This window comes from Triticum urartu, chromosome 5 (genome assembly GCF_003073215.2).
Source record: "Triticum urartu cultivar G1812 chromosome 5, Tu2.1, whole genome shotgun sequence".
Taxonomy (NCBI): domain Eukaryota; kingdom Viridiplantae; phylum Streptophyta; class Magnoliopsida; order Poales; family Poaceae; genus Triticum; species Triticum urartu.
Window position 1 is genome coordinate 264,476,775 of NC_053026.1, and position 25,373 is coordinate 264,502,147.

The 25,373-nt window shown below is 43.8% G+C and overlaps 1 protein-coding gene across 8 annotated transcripts; it reads left to right on the forward strand.

The window, feature by feature from the left end:
* Positions 1 to 8,800: 8,800 nt before the first annotated feature.
* LOC125508558 (zinc finger CCCH domain-containing protein 65-like) lies at positions 8,801 to 25,167 on the forward strand. 8 transcript variants are annotated; one of them, XM_048673301.1, is made up of 10 exons: positions 8,801 to 9,256; positions 9,466 to 9,540; positions 13,492 to 13,551; positions 16,935 to 16,964; positions 17,071 to 17,130; positions 17,509 to 17,577; positions 18,191 to 18,316; positions 23,348 to 23,653; positions 24,042 to 24,314; positions 24,740 to 25,167. In XM_048673301.1, the coding sequence occupies exons 1-10, from the start codon at positions 8,876 to 8,878 to the stop codon at positions 24,893 to 24,895; spliced, it is 1,536 nt and encodes a 511-aa protein (XP_048529258.1). In that variant the 5' UTR covers positions 8,801 to 8,875; the 3' UTR covers positions 24,896 to 25,167. The 8 variants fall into 8 exon arrangements, with proteins under 8 accessions (XP_048529258.1, XP_048529260.1, XP_048529259.1 ...); XM_048673303.1 differs by having other exon boundaries at positions 17,518 to 17,577; XM_048673302.1 differs by having other exon boundaries at positions 16,938 to 16,964.
* Positions 25,168 to 25,373: the final 206 nt, after the last annotated feature.

Sequence of the window (25,373 nt, forward strand, 5' to 3'; positions counted from 1 at the left end):
TATCAATGTGAGTGAGTAGGGATTTCCATGCAACGGATGCACTAGAGCTATAAGTATATGAAAGCTCAAAAAGAAACTAAGTGGGTGTGCATCCAACTTGCTTGCTCATGAAGACCTAGGGCATTTTGAGGAAGCCCATCATTGGAATATACAAGCCAAGTTCTATAATGAAAAATTCCCACTAGTATATGAAAGTGATAACATAGGAGACTCTCTATCATGAATATCATGGTGCTACTTTGAAGCACAAGTGTGGTAAAAGGATAGTAACATTGTCCCTTCTCTCTTTTTCTCTCATTTTTTTATTTGGGCCTTTTCTCTTTTTTATGGCCTCTTTTTTCGTCCGGAGTCTCATCCCGACTTGTGGGGGAATCATAGTTTCCATCATCCTTTCCTCACTGGGACAGTGCTCTAATAATGATGATCATCACACTTTTATTTTTCTTACAACTCAACAATTACAACTCGATACTTAGAACAAAATATGACTCTATATGAATGCCTCCGGCGGTGTACTGGGATATGCAATGAATCAAGAGTGACACGTATGAAAGAATTATGAATGGTGGCTTTGCCACAAATACGATGTCAACTACATGATCATGCTAAGCAATATGACAATGATGGAGTGTGTCATAATAAACGGAACGGTGGAAAGTTGCATGGCAATATATCTCGGAATGGCTATGGAAATGCCATAATAGGTAGGTATGGTGGCTGTTTTGAGGAAGGTATATGGTGGGTGTATGATACCGGCGAAAGGTGCGCGGTATTAGAGAGGCTAGCAAAGGTGGAAGGGTGAGAGAAGTGTGTATAATCCATGGACTCAGCATTAGTCATAAAGAACTCATATACTTATTGCAAAAATCTACAAGTTATTAAAGCAAAGTATTACGCGCATTCTCCTAGGGGGATAGATTGGTAGGAAAAGATCATCGCTCGTCCCCGACCGCCACTCATAAGGAAGACAATCAAAAAATAAATCATGCTCCGACTTCATCACACAACGGTTCACCATACGTGCATGCTACGGGAATCATAAACTTTAACACAAGTATTTCTCAAATTCATGACTACTCAACTAGCACAACTTTAATATCACCATCTTCATATCTCAAAACAATTATCAAGCATCAAACTTCTCATAGTATTCAACACACTCATAAGAAAGTTTTATTATTAATATTGTACACCAAGCATATTAGGATTTTAAGCAAATTACCATGCTATTTAAGACTCTCAAAATAATCTAAGTGAAGCATGAGAGATCAATAGTTTCTATAAAACAAATCCACCACCGTGCTCTAAAAGATATAAGTGAAGTACTAGAGCAAAACTATATAACTCAAAAGATATAAGCGAAGCACATAGAGTATTCTAACAAATTCCAAATCATGTATGGCTCTCTCAAAAGGTGTGTACAGCAAGGATGATTGTGGTAAACTAAAAAGTAAAGAATCAAATCATACAAGACGCTCCAAGCAAAACACATATCATGTGGCGAATAAAAATATAGCTCCAAGTAAAGTTACCGATAGAAGTAGACGAAAGAGGGGATGCCTTCCGGGGCATCCTCAAGCTTTGTCTTTTAGGTGTACTTAGATTATCTTGGGGGTGCCATGGGCATCCCAAGCTTAGGCTCTTGCCACTCCTTGTTCCATAATCCATCAAATCTTTACCCAAAACTTGAAAACTTCACAACACAAAACTCAAAGTAGAAAATCTCGTGAGCTCCGTTAGCGAAAGAAAATAAAAGACCACTTCAAGGTACTGTAATGAACTCATTCTTTATTTATATTGGTGTTATACCTACTGTATTCCAACTTCTCTATGGTTTATAAACTATTTTACTAGCCATAGATTCATCAAAATAAGCAAACAACACACGAAAAACAGAATCTGTCAAAAACAGAACAATCTGTAGTAATCTGTAGCTAGCGCAAGATCTGGAACCCCAAAAATTCTAAAATAAATTGCTGGACGTGAGGAATTTATCTATTAATCATCTGCAAAAATAATTAACTAAATATAACTTTCCAACTAAAATGGCAGTAGTTCTCGTAAGCGCTAAAGTTTCTGTTTTTTACAGCAAGTGTAACAAGATTTTCCCCAAGTCTTCCCAACGGTTCTACTTGGTACAAACACTAATTAAAGACAAAAAAACGCAACCAAAACACAGGCTAGATAATTTATTAATATTAAACAGGAGCAAAAAGCAAGGAATAAAAGTAAAATTGGGTTGCCTCCCAACAAGCGTTATCGTTTAACGCCCCTAGCTAGGCATAACAAGCAAGGATAGATCTAGATATTGCCATCTTTGGTAGGCAAACCATAAGTGGCTCTTATATTTGATTCATAAGGTAATTTAATTTTATTTCTAGGAAAGTGTTCCATGCCTTTCCTTAATGGAAATTGGAATCTAATATTTCCTTCCTTCATATCAATAATTGCACCAATCATTCTAAGGAAAGGTCTACCAAGAATAATAGGACATGAAGGATTGCAATCTATGTCAAGAACAATAAAATCTACGGGCACATAATTCCTATTTGCAACAATAAGAACATCATTAATTCTTCCCATAGGTTTCTTAATAGTGGAATCCGCAAGGTGCAAGTTTAAAGAGCAATCATCAAAATCACGGAAACCTAACAAATCACACAAAGTCTTTGGAATCGTGGAAACACTAGCACCCAAATCACATAAAGCATAGCATTCATGATCTTTAATTTTGATTTTAATAGTTGGTTCCCACTCATCATAAAGTTTTCGAGGGATAGAAACTTCCAATTCAAGTTTTTCTTCATAAGATTGCATCAAGGCATCAACGATATGTTTAGTAAACGCTTTATTTTGATTATAAGCATGAGGGGAATTTAGCACGGATTGCAACAAGGAAATACAATCAATCAAAGAGCAATTTTCATAGTTAAATTCCTTGAAATCCATAATAGTGGGTTTAGCAACATCTATGGTTTTAATTTCTTCAATCCCACTTTTATCAATTTTAGCATCAAGATCAAAAAATTCTGAAATCTTGGAACGCCTTCTAGGTAAAGGTGGATCATATTCAGTCCCATCATTATCAAGATTCATATTGCAAAACAAAGATTTAATAGGGGACACATCAATAACTTTTAGATCTTCATCATTATTTTCATTGGAACTAGAAGAACACGCTTTTATAAAGGCATCTTTCTTAGCACGCATCCTAGCGGTTCTTTCTTTGCACTCATCAATGGAAATTCTCATGGCTTTGAGAGACTCATTGATATCATGCTTAGATGGAATAGATCTAAGTTTCAAAGAATCAACATCAAGAGAAATTCTATCAACCTTCCTAGCCAACTCATCAATCTTAAGCAATTTTTCTTCAATCAAAGCATTAAAATTCTTTTGCGAAGTAATAAATTCTTTAATATTAGATTCAAAATCAGAGGGCATCTTATTATAATTTCCATAAGAATTGTTGTAGGAATTACCATAATTATTAGAGGGATTACTAGTATAAGGCCTAGGATTGAAATTTCCTCTATACGCGTTGTTACCAAAATTGTTCCTACCAACAAAATTCACATCCATAGATTCATTGTTATTCTCAATCAGAGTAGACAAGGGCATATCATTAGGATCAGAAGAAACACTCTTATTAGCAAATAATTTCATAAGTTCATCCATCTTTCCACTCAAAACATTAATTTCTTCTATCGCATGCACCTTTTTATTAGTAGATCTTTCAGTATGCCATTGAGAATAATTAACCATAATATTATCTAGGAGTTTAGTAGTTTCTCCTAAAGTGATTTCCATAAAAGTGCCTCCCGCGGCCGAATCTAAAATATTTCTAGAAGCAAAATTCAATCCGGCATAAAAGTTTTGCATAATCATCCACAAATTTAAACCATGAGTAGGGCAATTACGTATCATTAGTTTCATTCTCTCCCAAGCTTGTGAAATATATTCATGATCAAGTTGCTTAAAATTCATAATATCGTTTCTAAGAGAGATGATCTTAGCGGGAGGAAAATACTTAGAGATAAAAGCATCTTTGCACTTGTTCCATGAATCAATACTATTTTTAGGCAAAGATGAAAACCAAGCTTTAGCGTGATCTCTAAGCGAAAAAGGAAATAGCTTCAATTTAACAATATCATTATCCACATCTTTCTTCTTTTGCATATCACACAAATCAACGAAGCTATTTAGATGGATAGCGGCATCTTCACTAGGAAGGCCGGAAAACGGATCTTTCATGACAAGATTCAGCAAAGCAATATTAATTTCACAAGATTCAACATCGGTAAGAGGAGCAATCGGAGTGCTAATAAAATCACTGTTGTTGGTATTGGTGAAGTCACATAATTTAGTATTATCTTGAGCCATCGTGACAAGCAAGCAAACTAACACACAAGCAAACAAAAAACAAACGGACAAAAGGAGGCAAATAGAGAAAGAGAGGAAGGATAGAGAGAGAGAGGGCGAATAAAATGGCAAGGGTGAAGTGGGGGAGAGGAAAACGAGAGGAAAATGGCAAATAATGTAATGCGGGAGATAAGGTTATGTGATGGGTACTTGGTATGTTGACTTTTGCATAGACCTCCCCGACAACGGCGCCATAAATCCTTCTTGCTACCTCTTGAGCACTACGTTGGTTTTCCCCGAAGAGGAAGGGATGATGCAGCAAAGTAGCGTAATTATTTCCCTCAGTTTTTGAGAACCAAGGTATCAATCCAGTAGGAGGCTACGCGTGAGTCCCTCGTACCTACACAAAACAAATAAATCCTCGCAACCAATGCGAATAGGGGTTGTCAATCCCTACACGGGAACTTACGAGAGTGAGATCTGATAGATATGATAAGATAATATTTTTGGTATTTTTGTGATAAAGATGCAAAGTGAAATAAAGGCAAAGTAAAAAAGCAAAGGAAATAACTAAGTAGTAGGAGATTAATATGATGAAGATAAACCCGGGGGCCATAGGTTTCACTAGTGGCTTCTCTCGAGAGCATAAGTATTTCTACGGTGGGTGAACAAATTACTATCGAGCAATTGACAGAATTGAGCATAGTTATGAGAATATCTAGGTATGATCATGTATATAGGCATCACGTCCGAGACAAGTAGACCGACTCCTGCCTGCATCTACTACTATTACTCCACTCATCGACCACTATCCAGCATGCATCTAGAGTATTAAGTTAAAAACAGAATAACGCCTTAAGCAAGATGACATGATGTAGAGGGATAAACTCATGCAATATGATGAAAACCCCATCTTGTTATCCTCGATGGCAACAATACAATACGTGCCTTACTGCCCCTACTGTCACTGGGAAAGGACACCGCAAGATTGAACCCAAAGCTAAGCACTTCTCCCATTGCAAGAAAGACCAATCTAGTAGGCCAAACCAAACTGATAATTCGAAGAGACTTGCAAAGATAACCAATCATACATAAAAGAATTCAGAGAAGATTCAAATATTGTTCATAGATAGACTTGATCATAAACCCACAATTCATCGGTCTCAACAAACACACCGCAAAAAGAAGATTACATCGAATAGTTCTCCACAAGAGAGGGGGGGAACATTGTATTGAGATCCAAAAAGAGAGAAGAAGCCATCTAGCTAATAACTATGGACCCGTAGGTCTGAAGTAAACTACTCACACTTCATCGGAGAGGCTATGGTGTTGATGTAGAAGCCCTCCGTGATCGATGCCCCCTCCGGCGGAGCTCCGGAACAGGCCCCAAGATGGGATCTCGTAGATACAGAAAGTTGCGGCGGTGGAATTAGGTTTTTGGTTCCGTATCTGATCGTTTGGGTGTACGTAGGTATATATAGGAGGAAGGAGTACGTCGGTGGAGCAACAGGGGGCCCACGAGGGTGGAGGGCGCGCCTGGGGGGTAGGGGGGTAGGCGCGCCCCCTACCTCGTGGCCTCCTCTTTTGTGTCTTGACGTAGGGTCCAAGTCTCCGGGGTCTTGTTTGTTGGGAAAATCACGTTCCCGAAGGTTTCATTCCGTTTGGACTCCGTTTGATATTCCTTTTCTTCGAAACCCTAAAACTGGCAAAAAACAGTAATTCTGGGCTGGGCCTCCGGTTAATAGGTTAGTCCCAAAAATAATATAAAAGTGGAAAATAAAGCCCAATAATGTCCAAAACAGTAGATAATATAGCATGGAGCAATCAAAAATTATAGATACGTTGGAGACGTATCATGCACCGCTCCGAAAACGCCACATGTCAAGGAAGACAAGCTTACTGGCATGTTTTCATTCACTAGTGTCTCGTGCACACAACAATACACACATGTAGGCAATGAGGATGCACATCAGTCTAAAAGGAGTATATAGCACTATGCGTATGCAGATTCGGGAGTGGACGCCTAACCGGATTGGCGATGACGATCAGGCGCATGGTGCACGTAGCGGACACCAGCAGGCAGGATGCACATCTAGACACCATCAACAAGGGTGACTCGACGATGATTAGTAGCAACCATGTTAAGTGGCGAGTGACGATTTGATCCCATGGATTCAAGGGTGATTGGAGAACCACCGGCGTCGTCCTTGGCGCCCGCTAGCTGCCGTCGACCAAAGCAACGTTTGTGTTAGCTTCACTAATTGCTCACATGATGGGTGGATGTGTTGCTGGATCTGAGTGGCACTGCGATGGCATCCATAATCAGCACGACGTAGACATGGCCGCTCGGTTACCTGCAATCCCGCTTCAGGTAGCAAAAGCCGGGCTGCCGGAGATATCAAAGGCTGGAGCTGCCAGACCAAGGGGAGGATGTTGGGGTTGGATCGTCAGACACCGGGTGGGGCAAATTAGACTCACGGCGGCGGGACGCCATAGGCGACGGCGAGTTGACCTTCGTAGCCTTGACCACCATCCAGTAAGATAAACGGGGATCTTGATCGAGGAGAGTTTGTCTCTTGGACAGGCTCCACCTGATCTTCCTGGCAGCAGCCTAGCAACAATATGGTTACTCGGCGAGATTTTCATGGAAGAACAGGCGCACCGGAGAGAGATGGGAAGAGACACATTGTTGGACTGGAGTTATTTTTTGCTGGCAAACTTGATGAGATGGGACTCCACCGCTTGCCATTGGCTTGGTATTATTGACAGATGATGGGTAGCTCTTAAACTTTCTCATCGGTTACAAAAGATGGAAGAGAAAGCGGACCAAAAGAGGAGTTAAATCACAGGAATAAAAAGAGTATTTAAAATTTATGATGTGGCTAGCCTGCTGAGATGGAGTGAGGTGAATGGCTGCATGTTGGTTAGTAATGTGGATGGCTTGGATGCCAAAAAAATAGGTAAATGTTTGTGACCGGCACGTCGGCCGAAGTTTCAGCCGGCCGAGTGCGCGTCGTTGGATTTCTTTTTGATTTGATTAGCCATGTCATCACACCTAGGCACTAAACGCGTGGCTGTTGGGGGACCCAGGCACCGGTCGTGATTCTTGTCTTCCTCTTCTTATCCATTCGGTGCCCATCCGTATTCTTATCCAGCCAGCCGTCTCTTTTCCCCCATCCACCTGCACCCAGGAGGCGAGCTCGTCGCCATGGCCACCGGCAAATCGATGCGCCTCATCTGATTTGTATGTGGATCGCCGCGCGCAGGATGCACCCTTCTCCATGGCCGCTCGCAGCCACGGGCGCACTCGTCGCCTTGTCCGCCTTCGCCAGCAGCTGGATGCGCGCCCTCTCCATGGCCACCGCAGTCAGGGTGTGCCCGTCGCCATGGCCAAGCTGCAACCAGCCACGGTGGCGGCGAGTTCATGCTGGAACCAGGTATTTTTTTGCTGGATCCACCTTTTTGTTTTGCTACAACCCCTTTCGTTTTTTGCTACCATCCCCATTCGATTTTGATGAACATCTTCGTTGTTTGCTGGAACCGGTGCCCCGTTTTGCTGCAACCAGCTGGTGTATGTGCTACAAGGTCGATGCCTTGCCGGAGGAAGCTACATCCAGCAGTGAAGATTGCTGCATCCAACGCCGTTTGATGTCGGGAGCTACAACCATGCACGTTGGAGCTGCAACCGGCTACCGGGGGAGTTGCAAGAGGGGTGGCCATTTGTGCGAATGCGTTTTCTTTTTGCCGAACCAATTTTTTGTTTTTCTTGGAACAATGTATGTTTTTGCTGGAATCGAGATAATTTCGTGCTTCAAGGATTGTAGAGCTCTCAAATGCTCATGTCGTTTTCGCTGGAAGCGTTTTTTATTTTGCTTCAACCTACCACCAGACTTTGATCCATGGCGAAGATTTTTGCTGCTCCTGATTTTTGTTGCTAGGCACTCTGACCGGCGGCGAGCCGCTTCAATTTTTGCTTCCACTTTATTCTGTTTTTATTGGATCCAACTATATTTTTTGCTTCCACCATGACGAGGACCAGCAGCGACACAACGACCGGCGGCGGGCGGCAACGACGGTGACCGGCGACCGCCAGGGAGGGCAGCGCCAGGCGAGTGCGTCGAGCGGTGCTTCGAGGCCGGGCGCATAGCTCATCCATGGCGGCGCGCTGGAATTTTTTCTAAAAGTTGTCTGACGAAAGAAGAGATAATCGTACGGCTAAGAGTTATTTTATCGGACGATGCTGGTAGGACCGGCCCAAAGTTGGCCCGGCGCGCCGGCGCATAGTAGTGCCCGAAAAAATAAGTTAATGAAGATGAACTATTTATATACTCCCTTGAACTAAAAGCACGAGAAGTAATTTGAAACGGAGGGAGTATTAGATTAATAATATATGGTTACTTAAAAAAAAGAGTAGCAAGGATACCCTGATAAGGGTTTTTCTTTCTTCCCCTTCGTTGCTTCCCCCACCTGCTCTCGTCGCCGTCGCTATCTTTCTCTCTCTCCAAGGAGGCCAATGGCTGACGCCGACGCGAAGGCCCCTCCAAAATCGAACCTCGATGCAGACCTGATCGCCTCAATCTCCCCCTCCTCCAATTCCTCCGGTGCTCGGAATGCCGTGGCGATCGAGAGCCAGTTCGCAGACCTCGCAATCTCTGACGAGCTACCCAAGCCTTCGGGATGGGGCGATGATGCCGTCCTTGGTATTGCCGGAAGCGATGAGATAACCGGAGAGATCACTGGAGGAAAAGTGCAGCCGGTGGCGACAGCGGATTCGAGGCCTCGGTTTCCGCAGCGTCACGCGGAGCCGGATTGTACTTACTACTTGAAGTTCGGAACTTGCCGCTTCGGGATGAAGTGCAAGTTCAACCATCCGGCGCGAAAGAAGAAGAATAGGGTGGGTATTTTGCGGCTGGGGTCAGTATTAAGGTTCTCGTTATTATGCTCGTTTTTTTTTTGCCTTTTGGGAGATTTTTGTGTGCTTTCGATCTGGTTTTTGTGATGTTGATGGGGGTTTGGTGGTTCGTGGATGGGTTAAAGGGAGGCATCCTTTTGTAGTTTTTCCTTATGTTGTTTTTGTGCGTGCATCCGTGTGGTTGTATGCAGGTGAAAGCGAGTGGGAGTAGCAGCAGCGGGAGCAACGACATCAGTAATAAAGCTTTTCCGCCGGACGATGATCAGGTGATTTGGCTCTTTAAGCTTCTTCTGCATGTGTATGGTTTTTTATGTACATGCATGTCTGTCTTAATTTGGCATCCTTCTAAGGTTGTAGAAGAGATTAGCTTTGAGACTGTCGAAGTGGTTGGCTGGAGCAAGGGATGCCTAATGGATTATATTTTAGAACTTATTTTGGTCGACATCAATATTGTCGACGATGTGGGTAATGCAGATCAGATTGAGAAATAATAGGAATTATTTATGTCTTCACACTTGTTTGTAACATATATTGAGCGATTTGGAAGCACATAGAATTTGTAAGCTGTGAAACTGTAGTTACTAGATGATACCCCACACGATGTTGCGGGAATTGTTTGCTATATATATTTTGAAATAAGTTGGAACATGAATATTTGATTATTTTATAGATGTATAAGATATTTGTGGAATATAAAGAGCGGAGCGGATCTTTTCCCATGCATGGTAGCATGTTGAGGTTGCCACTTTCTCATGCATTGTTGCATGTTGAGGTGACACAGATGCATGTTGAGATAAATAGAAGTAGTGGGGATCACTCTCGTAGGTATATAGGATATAGGATTGGAGATTACATGTTAATTTCCACACGTCGTGTCTGCAATTATATGGGTGTGTTTGGATGCTGCCCTAGCTAGCCCTGCCAACCGTGGGCGTGCCAAAAAGTTGGCGCAGAATTCTGCCGCCCGCAACTCGCCCGATAGTTGGTGGAAAACTGAACTGACGAAGCTAACGCGGCCAGGGCGAGCCAATTAATTGGCCCTCATCCAAACGCGTGCCCACGCCTGGTCAACGATCAACTTTTGGCTGGGCTGCTCTTGGCTCCAATCCAAACAGCCTCTATAAGCCTGTATCATATCGCTGCAGTTATAAACTAGATGCTCTCTAGATGTTTACCTATTAACTAAATGTTCATGTGGTTTAGTCGTATGCTTATTCCTTCAATGTTCATGGTGGATCTTACAGATATTTGCAATTAATTTACTCATCTGATCAGCGTCCATTACTTTGTATTGTTTCGTTTGCAAGCACCTAAATAGGATATATCTTGTCGTCATACGAAACTGCACCTAGATTGTTCATTGCAGCCATTGTGTTCTGGTATCATATTTCAGTGTATTTTCTAGTGTAAATTGGTCACATTCCAATTCGACTGTTTCTATAAGGTTGAAGTGAGTCTCTTCATAATTTGTTGCTTTTTTAGCAAATGCACAAACCAGACGTATTCAGCTGTTTGATGACCAGTCCTGTGAAAGTTGCAATTGCCCTATGGTTATATGATAGTTATAATTACATACGATATAAGATGGTATTTGGATGTAATTTTCTGATAGTTATAATTACATACGATATAAGATGGTATTTGGATGTAATTTTCACGATGCACTTGCAATACACCTTAATTCTGCTCCCCCACACCCCATTGGGGATACTATATGTTATTGAGATTGTATCCTTCTTGGTTGATACATATAGTAAAAACTGCGTACAGTTTATAAGCACCAAAGCCACAAATCACTTGACAAAGTTCTTAGCCTGGATGAATGACTCTACTGGCTTATTATTTTTTCTTAATTAATGAAGGCTTTGGCCTTCAGTTCTTGCACATGATGCTTTTTGTTTCTAAATTAAATAGATAGGCACATCATATTATGAATTCATGATATTCCTATGAAAAAACTTGTGAAGTTCATTGTATTGTCTTGAATTGTTAGGAGAGCCCTCTGTAAAGATAGGCACATTGGAGTCATTATGATTATTGATTAATCAAGAGTGAGTTAGATGTCATGTCATCATCCATATGTTTTAAGGATTACAAACATTTTTGTGCTGGATTTCCCAAACTGACAGATATGGGCCAACGCATGTGACCACCAATTGATGCCTTCAACCAACAAAAGATAACCAACACAACGAACTCACACAATGTTGTGCCTTGCTAAGCATGTATTGGGGAATTTGCAAAATCTTGACCACGAATCATAGTAATAGTCAAGAGACCCTGCCAACGCGGTATTAAAATAAAACGATTCTGCGGCCTACATCAATCCCACGTCAAGGACAAATAGTCTAGACGTGAGGGGGAGTGTTGAAATATATTGTCCGCCTCCCTCCATCAGTTCGGACTTTTGGATGAGTTGGCTAGAGCATGAATTCAATAGGAACAACACATGTTACATCTCACTATATATAAGGGGAAATTAAGGCTTTGTAACGTTACATGGTGTGCCCCAAACCAATGAGGGGTCGTTGCCATGCATCTGATATTCACCATACCATATAATGATATTATAACTACATAAAGCTTTTTTACTGTATGAACTATACAGTTTACAACTATATACAATTGTCGCAGTGGTAAAGCTGCTGCCTTGTGACCATGAGGTCACGAGTTCAAGTCCTGGAAACAGCCTCTTGCAGAAATCTAGGGAAAGGCTGCGTACAATAGACCCAAAGTGGTCGGACCCTTCCCCGGACCCTGCGCAAGCGGGAGCTACATGCACCGGGCTGCCCTTTATACAACTATAAACAATTGTCACTTAGCTTGGTATATTTTCCCTTTTTTCTCAGTACGGTTTGCTTAGGGACGGGCATTTTCCAACCAAAAACCGAGACTGAACTGAACCATTCTAACCGAACTGTGAGTTAAATTGTGTTTCGGTGTTTTGGTTTGGTTTAAAACCTGGCCACTGCTTGGTGTTCGGTTGTTTGTTGGTTTCCAGTGCAGAGAAACTGTAAACGCCGAATTACCTGTACTACATGTGACCGCTTCATCCCTCGGGGTTAGCAAGTCCCATACAACATACGCCCAGCCGTCAGTCATATGATTACTTCATACGAGGTGAATCATCCCAGTTGGCACATACACAATCTGGGTTGGCAGTTTCCACTTTCCACAAAACGTAGTAGCTACCAGACGGCGCTGTCTCCAGCCCTAGGAGGTGAGGCGATCAAACAGTCATCCTCCGGCCATCTGGCGCACACCGGTGAACTCTCGTTGGTCACCATTAGTTTCATGATGGTTAGAACTCCGACCAGCCGCCCGCACAATATTAAAAGAAGTACCCCTGCTGCTTGAAGCTTGCAAGTAGGTAACACAACAATGAGTCCATGACTAACTCTACCTAACACCGCAATGTAATCTAAGTCGATGGCTAGTGTACTCCAGAAAATACATCTTGATTCATGCAAGCACTAGACTACTAGTGCATAGAAATTGAAAGTAATTAACATATGGCTTACATTGCGCTTAATTAATTCAGTTCTATGTACAGTATAATGGTTATCAAATGAAAGCTTCTCAGTTTCGGTAGTATATCTTGATTTAGCGGCACCAGAATATTGATCAATAAGTATTCTCAATTTTTTTATCAGTATATAAATTTTATATTAAAGTTGGGAGCTATGTTACAGAGTAAATTACAATTGGCTATGAGGCTGTTCATGGCATGCTGCATCTATTGATGGTGCACATGGACTTCGGTTTCTCGGTTAACCGAACAAAGCGAACCGACAAATTTTGGATTATAAGATTTGGTTTCCATTTTTGTTAGGATTATTTTGGTTGTCATTTTACACAAACCGAAATTAAAAAAATCCGGATAAACTGAACTTAAGTAACCACATAAACTGAATGTCCACGTCAGCTTATTCACCTTTTCTGCTTTAATTGCTGATGATGCATGCAGATGATTTAATTAAATTACTCTAGAAAATATGGTAGGTCTTAGAAGCTTGAAATGATCACGTTGTAGGTTGAGTTTATAAGGTTTGAATGATTACGTATGATCGTTTCTATGGGTATTTCAAACAATTGATGTTGAAGCATGTTAGTGTGTTCAACTGTCAATTTCCATATGGACGTTTTTTCTTTTCCATTTATGATTCTTTGGGTACTCTTCGATTTGTGTTTCAGTTTTCTGTCGAACTTTGCTGTAGACTCCTAAAGAAGAATATGAAGATCTTGTTCCAAATATTTCAGCTGAAGTCGATTTGTTGGTGAGTCTTATTTACATTTTTTTCTGGAAGTCATTGTGAACTGTCTATTGTTTTGAAGGATTGAAGACTATTTGAAATGAAAAAATGATTGGTCAACTACAATTCCACACTATCGCTGTCCTATGTGGTTTACTTTTCTGACCAATCCTGTTGTATTCCAAAAGGAACATAATGAGTTTGACTAGCTTGAAGCTCTTAGAGTTATATATATTTAGCCATGTACCCCCTTGTATTTTCCCTGTTCTCTATGGGATTTTCTGCATATTGTATTGCACCTGTACATGTATATATACTGGCCTATGGCCACTTGGAAATACAAGTTGCATATTTCCTAACATGGTATCAGAGCCTTGTTTTTTTTTTCTCTCGCACACGCAACTTGTGCTCTCCGGATCCAATCTCATCTCGCGTCACTGCTGCCTTCTCTCGCCGGCCGTCCCTGTCTTCTCCACCCACGTGTCTCTTACTGAGCTGCTGCTCCTCCTTCCACCTCGTTGCTGGTCATCTCGTGACCCATGCAGGTGGCCCGCTGCATACCTGCTGCAGTCCGTGTGCTTCTGCTTCCATCCTGCTGCCACTGCTGAATATTCCACGCAGGTGGCCTGCTGCCCCACTGGCCCGCTGCTCCACCCATCAGCCGCCGGCTGGCAGCTCTGCCCCAACGCCGATCCAATCTCCCCACCCGCGCGCTGATCCATCCCTGCGAAGCAGCCTGCTGCTTGATCTGGCTGCTCGTTTGCATGTTGACCCGCACGCCCGTCCGCACATGGCCGTTCGCTCACTGCCTGATTAGGTCGGCTCGTGACAAGCTGCCCGCCTCCTGGCCTTCCTTCGATCTCATTCAAGCGATGAGCAGCTGCCACTCCTGTGTTGGTCAGATGATTTGGCTGATTTGGTAAAAAAAAATGTCTAGGTTGTCGAGCACGATTTCTCTCCCTTGTGGCCAGCTCATTTTTGACGGTGTTCCTTACACTGATCCTGTCTCTCGCCCCTACGGCGTCTCTCGGTGCTTGGTGCTTGTCCGCATGTGATGCTGTTCCCTTTGAAGTCTTCCGCAGGCTGTGTTGGTCGCTCTTCAGCGACTCGTCTTGCGACCTTCGCACATGGGGATTGTCGCTCTACACCGACAACTCTCGCGACTTCCACCGGTGGTGTTGGTGCATACCGCTCCAGCGACTACGCTTTGCACCCGTGCCATCCCTTGACAGTTGGTGCTTGTATGGATGCAACCTCGTCTTCTCCACCGGCTTCTGCAAACGATACTAGTCATGTTACATTGCCTCATCTAGTGGCTTCCACAGGTCACCACGACCGCTCCTCTTTCGGTGTTGCCGCGTTGACTTCTTCATATGTGTCCTTCATTGAGCAGGAGATCGTGCGACTTCGTGACTTGCTGATTACCTATGACTCTCCATTGCCGGGTGCATCTACGTCGACCTCTTCAACTGAGCCCCTGACCGAGCAGGAGATTACGCGACTTCGATGCCTGCTTGCTGCATCTTCTGGTTCTTCATCGTCAGGTTTCGCTGGTTCTGCTACTGACCCTTCTGGCCTTCTACACAGGCAGGCACATCTCCGTGGATTCTTGATACTGGAGTATCTTTTCATATTACTCATGATTCATCCACTATGTCCTCTGTTGGATCTCTTGATTCTCCTGTTCATGTTCTTACTGCTGATGGTACCTCCCTCCGAGGCAGGCATTCTTAGCACTTTGTCTTTTCATGTTCCTGATGTTGCTCATATTCCTTGACTTGCCATGCAGCTTCTTTCTGGTGGTCAGATTGTTGACTCTGGTTGTCGGGTCATTCTCGACTTTGACTCATGTTCTATTCTGTACTGTCACACCGGTGCTCTCCTTGGTGCTGGCCCTCGGCATCCTTGACTGGCTTCACCATCCATCCACTGCCACCGCTGCCAGTCTCTCCTTGGTGCTGGTCACTTGTGTGGCTCTCGTCTCTCAGCCTTAGTTTGACATGGTCTTCTTGGATCAGTCTCCGGCTATGTGTCTTTAGACTGTCAGGGTTGCCGGCTTGGTAAACAGGTCCACGTGTTGTGGATGCGTCTACTGATGCGCCATCTAGTTTTGATGTGCCATCTTCCTCCTCTCAGCCTACTTCTGGCATGCGTCCTCGCTCGCTTCCGCCTGTCGACCACCTTGGTTTTTCAAGCGCTGGTGCGGCTGTTCTTGAGCCTACTTCTTATCTGATGCTGTTGTTCATCTCGAATGGAAGCTTGCGACGGCCGAGGAGCTTGCTGCTCTTGGGCGCACCGACACGTGGGATCTTGTTTCTCTTCCTCCCCGTGTGCTGTCCCATTACTTGTAAGTGGGTCTACAAGGTTAATATTTGCTCCGATGGTTCCCTTGAGTGTTACAAAGCTCATCTTATGGCTTGTGGCTTTCAGCAGGAGCATGGTCATGATTACCATGAGACTTTTGCTCCTGTGGCCCATATGACCATTGTTCGCACACTTCTTGCTGTGGCCTCTGTTCACACTGGTCTGTGTCTCAACTTGATGTTAAGAATGCCTTTCTTAATGGTGAGCTGCGTGAGGAGGTTTACATGCAGCCACCACCTTGGTATTCTGTTCCGGACGTCATGGTTTGCCGTCTTTGTTGCTCTCTCTATGGCCTTAAGCAAGCCCCTCGTGCCTGGTTTGATCGTTTTGCTTCTATAATAACTGCAGCTGGTTTTTCAGCGAGTGCTCATGATCCTGCATTGTTTGTCCACCTTTCTGCTCATGGTCGGACCCTTCTTCGATATGTTGATGACATGATCATCACTGGCGATGACCGTGAGTATATTTCCTAACAGAAGAAACTGCAAAGGTGTGCTTCCACAATATGTGGGCGTTGGAAAGGAAAGGATGCTACCATTCCTAATTGTGCCAATTTGAGAAAGAACTAATAATAATCCTTAACTTCTCAAGGAACCCTTCATGAGTGGTTGTGAATGATTGACTTGTTTGATCCTTTTAATCATTGTTCCCTAGGATCATGAATCGAACAGCTTGAATTATCAAGTTTGGGGTATTTATTTCATGAACAGTTCATAAGTTTTTTTTTCTTTTGCTCTATTTCACAGAGTTGTAGAATCCCAACATATATAATTTATGTAGGGCTTTGTTGACAAGGAGAATACATCTAACTTAATAAACCTTAATAGGACATCACATGAGGGCAGCAATCAGCATTCTATGTAGTGTATAAGATGTCTTATCTCTCTGTTGGGTAGATTTAGTAGGAACATCATTAGCACTGTACATGTAGTTGACAAGTGAATCAGCAAGCACAGTTATCTGAAGTATTTGGGGTTTGAAAGTATGTCTGCCTTTATTATTTCTTACTTCTGTTTTTCTTGTTACATGTAATTGATGCGAAGAAGGGAAGAATGGAGGCAATGCAACTTAAGGTTGATACGTGCATCTATCTTGGATATTATCATGCACACTAATGCTTGAGTTTGCTTAATAAATGTAACGGAAGAAATTGAAAACCCTCATCCATTTTCTTGGCAGATTGCTGATGAGACTGAAAAAGGATTCTATTTGAAGAAGTTTAAAGAGACAGAACAAAAGGTTTACAAGTTTTTGCATTTTAAGTTGGCGCCCTGCAGTACTGGCTTGATAGTCCCAGTTCAGAGGCCATAATCCTTTTTTAACATGCATCTTTAGTGTTGTATATTGCTGTCATTTATCTTAGACATTTCTCCATCTTATACATTTATCCGAGGTCTCGGTTTACCCATGTATGTTAGTTCATGAGTTCGTGCTACTGAACTAACACAGTTATCAAGAGTTTACACTAATAACCTGATAAAATAAATTCATGCTTGCACAAAATTTTCTCTCCGTTCATGATATAAAACTATATACTGATAACCTTTGATGATCTATCTAGTTTTGAAGCCTTTGGTTTATATTTTGATCATTTTGTCTTCCGTTTCTACCATTGAGATTCTGAAGGTTGCTAAAGAGAAAAGAAAGGAAACTGTTTCAGAAGGTAGTGCTCAGGAGGAATGTAAGGTTTGTTTCTGATCCTTCAGCCAGTTTGTTAATCATGAATATTTTCTCCGATGGTTAGGTTTAATCGAATTCGAATAATATCCACATTGAGTAGAGAAATCCAATCTGTTGGAATTGAATCACCCAACTCCTCCACTTCCTGAGATATGGTCCACAGAACCACTACTAGCAGTGAAGCTTAGCTGAATCACTCAGCCCCCGTCTCTGTTGGAGCTGAATCACCCAGCTCCTCTGTTGTTTTTCACATTATGCACAAGTACACAGGCTGTTTTGGTGACTTGCTGCTTCACAGAGCCAAAGCCCTCTTATTGATGCACTACAAGCTTTCCTTACAAAGATGGCATACCTATTTATAGGCTACATGAACCTACCTTAACCAATACAGCTCAGAAGTAGCTAGCATTTGTACAATCTGGATAGCAGTTGGACCTTTGCGCTTGTTAAAGAATAGCTGTGTTGATCTATCTGGAATTTGTAGGTAGGAGTGTGAGCACAGTGATTCCACTAACCCACATCTTGTTTGGGAGTTAGGCTACCCAAATACGAATATATTGTGCATATTTGTGGTTTGGATGAACCCCTCAGATCATTTTTTAAACTTAAATTAACGCAGTATTACTCAACGCCCGGAGGATGCAAATTTGGGGAATCTTGCAGATACCTACATTACGAAGGGAAAGAAAGGAAAACAGAAGTTGCAAAGGTTGAGCTGAATTTTCTAGGTCTTCCACTTCGTCCAGTAAGTTACATCCATTTCTTCAACTTGTATCCCTGGGTCCGTTTGACTCACATTATGTTGTTTTGGTGAGTTTTTTTTTAATGTTTTCATGCTCTAGAGATACTTTTGATCTTAGGGGATGTGCATATCAATGACTTAAAGCAGTTTAGTATACATCCATATCAAAACTGATATTCAAGTTCAACAAATGTTGGAAGGTACGGATATGACAGAAGTTTCCCTTTGGTAAATGGTGTACTAAGTGGACAAGGGACAAAAACATCCACATAGAACTTCTCTTTTTTGTTTCCCCTGTATCAGTTTGCCTTTTGGGGTTGAAACTTTAAAGAATACTGCAGGCAGAAGTTTCCCTTTGATAAATGGTGTACTAAATGGAAAAGGGACGAAAGCTAATCCACATAGAACTTCTCTTTTTTGTTTCACCCATATCACTTTGCTTTTGGGTTTGAAACTTTAAAGAATACTACAGGCAGAAGTTTCCCTTTGATAAATGGTGTACTAAATGAACAAGGGACAAAAGCTAATCCATATAGAACTTCTCTTTTTTTGTTTCACTTGTATCAATTTGCTTTCGGCGTTAAACCTATAAAGGATACGACAACACAATATGAACTCAATTCTTCCCCCAGAATTGCATGTTTACAAAAATAAAGAACTTTCATTAATTAAGCAAGAAAAGAAAGGTTGGGCTATCTCTGACATGCAGGTCGGATCGCAGCCCTGCAAAAACCCTGTACTCGACACTAAGCCCAAACCGAGCAAGCTCATGGGCAGCCCTATTACAAACCTTGTTCATCTTAGATCCTTTGTAGTCTGTAGGTTGTGGACGATAAGTATGATATCCTCGATCACCCCACCCGCCATCGATCTGTTTCTTTCCTTAACACAACAAGTACCATGAAAGCATCACTCTCAAGGTGGAAGGGCTTATCAAGGTATGCCATCACCATCCTCAAACCTTCCAGGCACACAATTGCCTCAGACGGCGCTGTGCTGTCACACATGACCAGGCTGAATAGATACTGGCTGCCTCTTCTCGGGCTACTGCCCCCTATGATGTAGGGCAAAACCCTAATCAGTGTAATTTGTCCTGATGTTCATGAATTGAAGGTGGATTCGAGGAAGAACGCGAAGAACACAAAGAACATGAGGGGAATCATGAAGGGAGACACAAATCAACACATATAGATGCAATAAAAGATACACAAAGATAGATCCATGATCCAAATCATCCAAAGAGTGATATGGAACAAGATAGTTCTTCCCCAAGTCCTAGAACAAGGAGGTCTGAATGATTCTATGATGGGAATCCTTCTCCACATGTGGAGGTCTTGAATCCACTAGGGGTCTTCTCCATAGGAGGCCTTGAGCTCCAATGGAGTCTTCTCTCTCTCTCCCTCTCCCTCTCCCTCTCTCTCTCTGAGTCCCAGGGGGGTGATACATGAGCTAAGCTCTAGTGTAGTTTTAATCTTAGCTAATCCTAGAAATGAGGATGTGGAGGTTTATTTATAGTACAAGCCACGAGTGGTTAGGTGGGAAGGAGATACATGGGCCTCAGGCCCGACCGTGCGCGCAGGCAGGTGCCGGATGTCCGGCCTCACATGAGGCGTCAGATGTCCGGTCATGCGGGCGTCAACCTTCGGGTGCCCTCTTGCCGGAAATCCGGCAGGGGGGCGGATGTTCGGCCTGTCAATGTAGCTCCGGATGTCTGGTCGCTGATGCAGTTCAGTTGCCTGTTGGCGCCGGATGTCCGGCCGCTGTAGCTTCAGCAACACCGTCTTTTTTCGTCTTCTCTTTCATGCTTCCCTCGCGGATGGTGTAGTCGTTCGTTGGCGCTTGCACTCCTCGTCACCTGTGAAGCTCATGCACACGAGAGGAGTGTCAAGTAGTATATGAAGTAGATGTTGCATGTGTCACTTGTCAAACGGCCTCTTGACATGGTGGTGTCCGTAGGATGCTCCGCATCACCCTAGGTGTCGGTGTACAAAGGTAGGGGCTCTCCTTTTGCACCCCTTTACTTGTGCACGGGCAGTCAGAGCCGCGCCCACGGCCGCACTGAGCAAGGCAGAGGAGGGATGCCGGAGCGCAAGACAGCCAAAGCAACGCCAAGACCAGAGGCGCAAAGAGAGCAAGAGGGCGAGGTGGATTCCCCCGGCAAGACTCTTGCCGGGGTGGCTTCTGCAGCCCCGGCAAGATCCTTGCCGGGGCAACTTGCCTGACGCCAGTAGAGCGCGCCACCCTTGAGCCCAAGGGTTTCCGACGAAGGTGAAGACGAGGAAGGCATCGGTGATGAAGGTGGAGATTCATGCGGCAAGGAAGAAGAAACTGTGGGAGAGGACGACGGCGGATCTGCGACAGTGGGAGGAGGGGTAGAAATATGGCGCACGGAGGGAGGTGTATCGGGAAATGTGAGAAAAGATATGTTCTCCACAGAAAAGGTCAAGGAGGATGGACGCGGGTAGAAAGGACAGGACTCATCAAAAGCCACATCTCGGGAAATACGCATCCAATGACCGATAGGATCCCAACACCGATAACCCTTATGCTCAGCGCTGTATCCTAGAAAGACACGCTCAACATACCGAGCGGTCAGTTTGGTGCGTTCATGTGGGGCAAGAACATAGCAAACACAACCAAACAAACGAAGTGCCGAATAATCAGGAGAATGGTTAGGAAGACGCTCGAAAGGAATACCACCCTGCAGAGTAGCAACTAGCTGAATTTTGACGAGATATGTGGAAGTGGAAATAGCCTCAGCCCAAAAGAGAGGCGGAAGAGAGGCAGTGATCATCATCGCACACGTCGTCTCAAGAAGGTGACAATGCTTGCTACTGCTGAAAAGAGCTAGCAGATGCAACAACAGGGGTCGCACGACTGTCGAGGTGGCATCAAAGGGAAGACGAAGCTAGTCAAGCTCCTAGAGACAATCATGGCGTCAGGGGCCAGCACCAAGCAGAGCGCCTGTGCGACGATCCTAAACAGAACATGAATTAGAGTCAAGATTGACCCTACAACTAGAGTCAACAATCAGACTACCTGAAAAGAGCAGTATGCCAAGTCGAGGAACATGAGCAACAAAGGGAATATGAAAGGAAGATGTGCTAAGAGTGCCTTGACTAGCGATAGGGAGGTGAGTATCATCAGCAGTAAGAACATGAACAGGAGATTCGACAGGTCGAGCGGAGGTCAAAGTGGAAGAATCATAAGTCATATGGAAAGATGCTTCAGTATCAAAAATCCATGGGGATGTATTTGAATGAGGAGAAGGTGGTCTCTCAGTGCCAGAAAAGTCAGTCACAGAACGTGCAGATCCTGTTGGAGCAGAATCCAAGCTTCAAGCAGGCAGCGGAGTTGTGCAATCTCATGCGTAGACAGTGACACAGCTCAAGAAGTTGAGGTAGAAACACTCGCCGGCGAAGAGCGGACACCACTACCCGTGGAAGCTGCGTGAAGAGTCGACGGAGAGCAGCAAGTCGACGTCGAGCGACATGTGAAAGCCACTGGGGGAGTCGATGTAGAGCGACCACCACCAGGTATGGCAGGAGTCAATATAGAACGACCATCATCACGTGTGGAAGCCATCAAACGAGTCGACATAGGGCGGCCATAACCACATGCAAAAGCCGCTAGAGGAGTCGACTAGAGTGGCCATAACCACGGGCGGAAGCCGCGAGAGGAGTCGACGAAGAATAGTCACAACCGCGGGCGTAAGCCGTGAGAGGAGTCGGCCTAGAGGCGCCGCCGAACGCGGAAGCCACGAGAGCATCGGCAGAAGTCGCCTCAGGGGACGACGACACAGACGGACGAGCACCAAGCACCGAGGAAAGGCACATGTGCAAGACTGGGTCAGTGTAGGGAACACCGAAAACACTGTAAAAAATCACTGGGGAGCGGGTGAGAGACACCATGGCAGATGCTTGTTTTTTAGGGCAATAGCACAACAATCAAGCTTGGGGTCAACAGCCGAACAGAAGCCAGAAGTTGACCAATCAGCCGAATAGCATGGCAGCCCACCAGAACCCCAATCAAGTATATAGATAGATTCATGCGGGCGCAGCAGCTACCAATCCACGCGGATACACACGTATACAGACGTGAGAATAGGTCAGCAGCCGACCGAGCTGAACAGGAGTTGAGCCAGAGTCACAGAAACTGAACTGAACCGAGCCGAGCTGAACCACAGGAGCTGAGCCGGTTCGAAGCAGATCAACTGCACGTATTCGATCTGATGAGGACAGGGCGCACACCGCTACAGCAGAGGACGCCCGCGTCGATGGGGCCGGCGGCGGATGTGCTTACAGATGGAACCGAGCCAAAGGCTTGGCGGCGGGCACCCTCCGGTGAGCAAGTCAGTAGCAGCCGGGGATGCACAGGTGGCGGCCGTCAGTCGTGGCCGGAGATGCACAGGCGGCCGGGAAGACGGAGATGAACCGGCAGCCGGCACGGCGAGCAGAAGACCGGCGACTGTCAGACGCGGGCGGAGAAGGCCGGAGATTTACATGCAGCCGGCGGTCGGACGCAGCCGGGAGATCAACGATGTACAGGCAGCCGGCGGAAGACGCCAAGGATCGATCTAGAAATCAAGAGAAGATCGAAAAAAATCGATCTGAATAGCACGAGTTGCAACTTGCGGTGGAGACTCTAAACCTGGACCTGATACCATGTTAGAAGAATAGCAACTTGGTATTGTCAGGAGGCAAAAGGCAATATATACTTGTACAGGCCAAAGGCCAGAATGCAAAAGGCCAAAGGCCACCATAAATATAAGTCTAACACCACCATGCAACTTCGATCTAGCAATTCTGTCCCAGGCCATCAAGTGGGTTCTCCTCTCATCGACCTCATCACCTCACCGAAAATTCCGGATAATCTGTGTGAGCTCCTCGCATATCTCAGAATTTCATGTTGATCTGGTGCCAAAACCAAAACGCTTGCATGGTTGAACCTACTGTAGATAAGTTAAAGTTATACCAACGCTGCTGTTTCTTAAATTGGATATTTCATGCAAATGTGGTGTTTATGATCTTGCAGGGAGGAAAAGAGTGTCCGTACTATATGCGCATTGGGAGCTGCAAATTTGCCACCAACTGCAGATTTCACCATCCGGATCCTAGTAATGTGGTTTCAAGAGATCCAATGTTGGAGCATGAGAATGGCGATATTCCACAACAAAATGTTCAAGCATCTTCTCAGCTGAATGTTCCAGTATGGTCTGCTGACCAAAGGGCATTGAATGAGCACTGTGCTCCTTTTTTAGCTCCAGCATCCTCATACAGTGCGGGAATGATTCCACCTCGGGGAATGTATCCATCTCCAGAATGGAGTGGGTACCATCAGGTAAATATGCTTATATTCATTTGAAAAGGTTCCTTCCACTCAAGTGGTTACTATGTAGTCTCTTTTTTGAAAGGATAGTGGTAGGGGTGGCCCCTACATGTTGCCATGTAAATCTCAACAGGTGATATTGGCGACTGTTGCAGGTTGCTTTTCGCTTGAGTTTAGAAAACGTAACATTTAGCAGACTTAAGACCTTTGTATCGGACTATCGGTACTGTTTGTGACATTAAAAATCTTCTTTCACGCTGGCACCGTCGTACATCATGTTACTGTATTGTGAGAACTGATGAATTAAATTTTTTTTACCATGTCCAATTTGCCAATCTATATGTTTAATGTTGAGACCTTATCTTAATGTATCTAGTTAATGTTCAATTGTTTTTTTCAGGTTCCATTAGGTCCATATTACCCTCCTGGAATCGCTTTTCATCATTTTCCAACTCCTGTGAATCATCCTATGTACAGGGGAGCAGATGTACCGGGACATCAAGAACTGCCCTCCGATGAATACCCAGAGAGACCTGGCCAACTTGAATGTCAACATTTTGTTAAAAGTGGGTTTTGTAAATTCAAGGCCAAGTGCAAGTATCACCATCCAAGGTCACTTGTGCCTCCACCAACAGCCGGAGCTCTTAGTCCTCTCGGCTTGCCACTCAGATCTGTAAGTTGTTTGGTTTGTTCTTTTTGTTTTATTAAGTTGTGTTAGACAATACAATGCAAGGTGCTTGTAAAAATAAACCAGTTTTTGCTTAAGCACTAGACTAGTGCTTGTTCTATAGAGGTTAATTAAGCATCTGTGCTATACAAACAAAGACCGGTGCCTGAGAAAAACCTGGTTTGTTTTCACAAGCACTGTTCTAAACACCTTGCATGGTACATGGCCTTGTTATGTTTAGATAAAGATGAGAAATCTGTGATATTTCGATGTAGTTTCGGAAGGACAGAAAATATGATTTTGACATTTAGTGGAGCATGTTAATTCTGAATTTCATAGTTATAACTTATTTTTTCCTTTTTGGGCAACATTGTTATATTAATTTTGTAGGTTTGTATTTGTTTCGTCTGATCTGGCCTCTGGATTTGCAGGATCAGCCCGTGTGCACATACTATGAACGCTATGGAGTCTGCAAGTTTGGGCCAGCTTGCATGTACAATCACCCTTTTAATTTTGGTCATCCTGTATCCGCAGCAGGGCCACCTCTCTCTGCTCAATACCTCACTTCAGGAAACTACACGGTCTAGCAAGCAGGGCCGATTTTTTTTCTGTGGTCACCATGATGCTTGGAATAACACTTCCACTTGTAAAATAGCGCAGCTGAAAGTTGCAGGGTTTTCATGTTGACGATAGAGATCTGGTTTGCAAGTCAGCAACGAAGTTGCATGAAGTTGGGTGCATAGCAGCTGGGATTCGTAGAAACTAAACAGGTTTCGATACATACACTGCTGCCCCTTTATATTTTAGAGCACTTGACGGTTCGTACACAATTGTTGCGTCACTCAAGCCCACTTTTTCATCTCAACTGTTCTGCGTTTACAATTTTATATTACTAGTTAGCGTGCATCTATTCCTAATCATCCTAATCAATTTAAAAAGCAAATGTTTAAACAAAGTAAGCAAAAACTACTCTAGCGATGCACTAGTAATATTACAAAATCAACAGATGATAATAATGTACTAATAATAAACTAACGATTTTCATTTACACATGAGTGATGAATT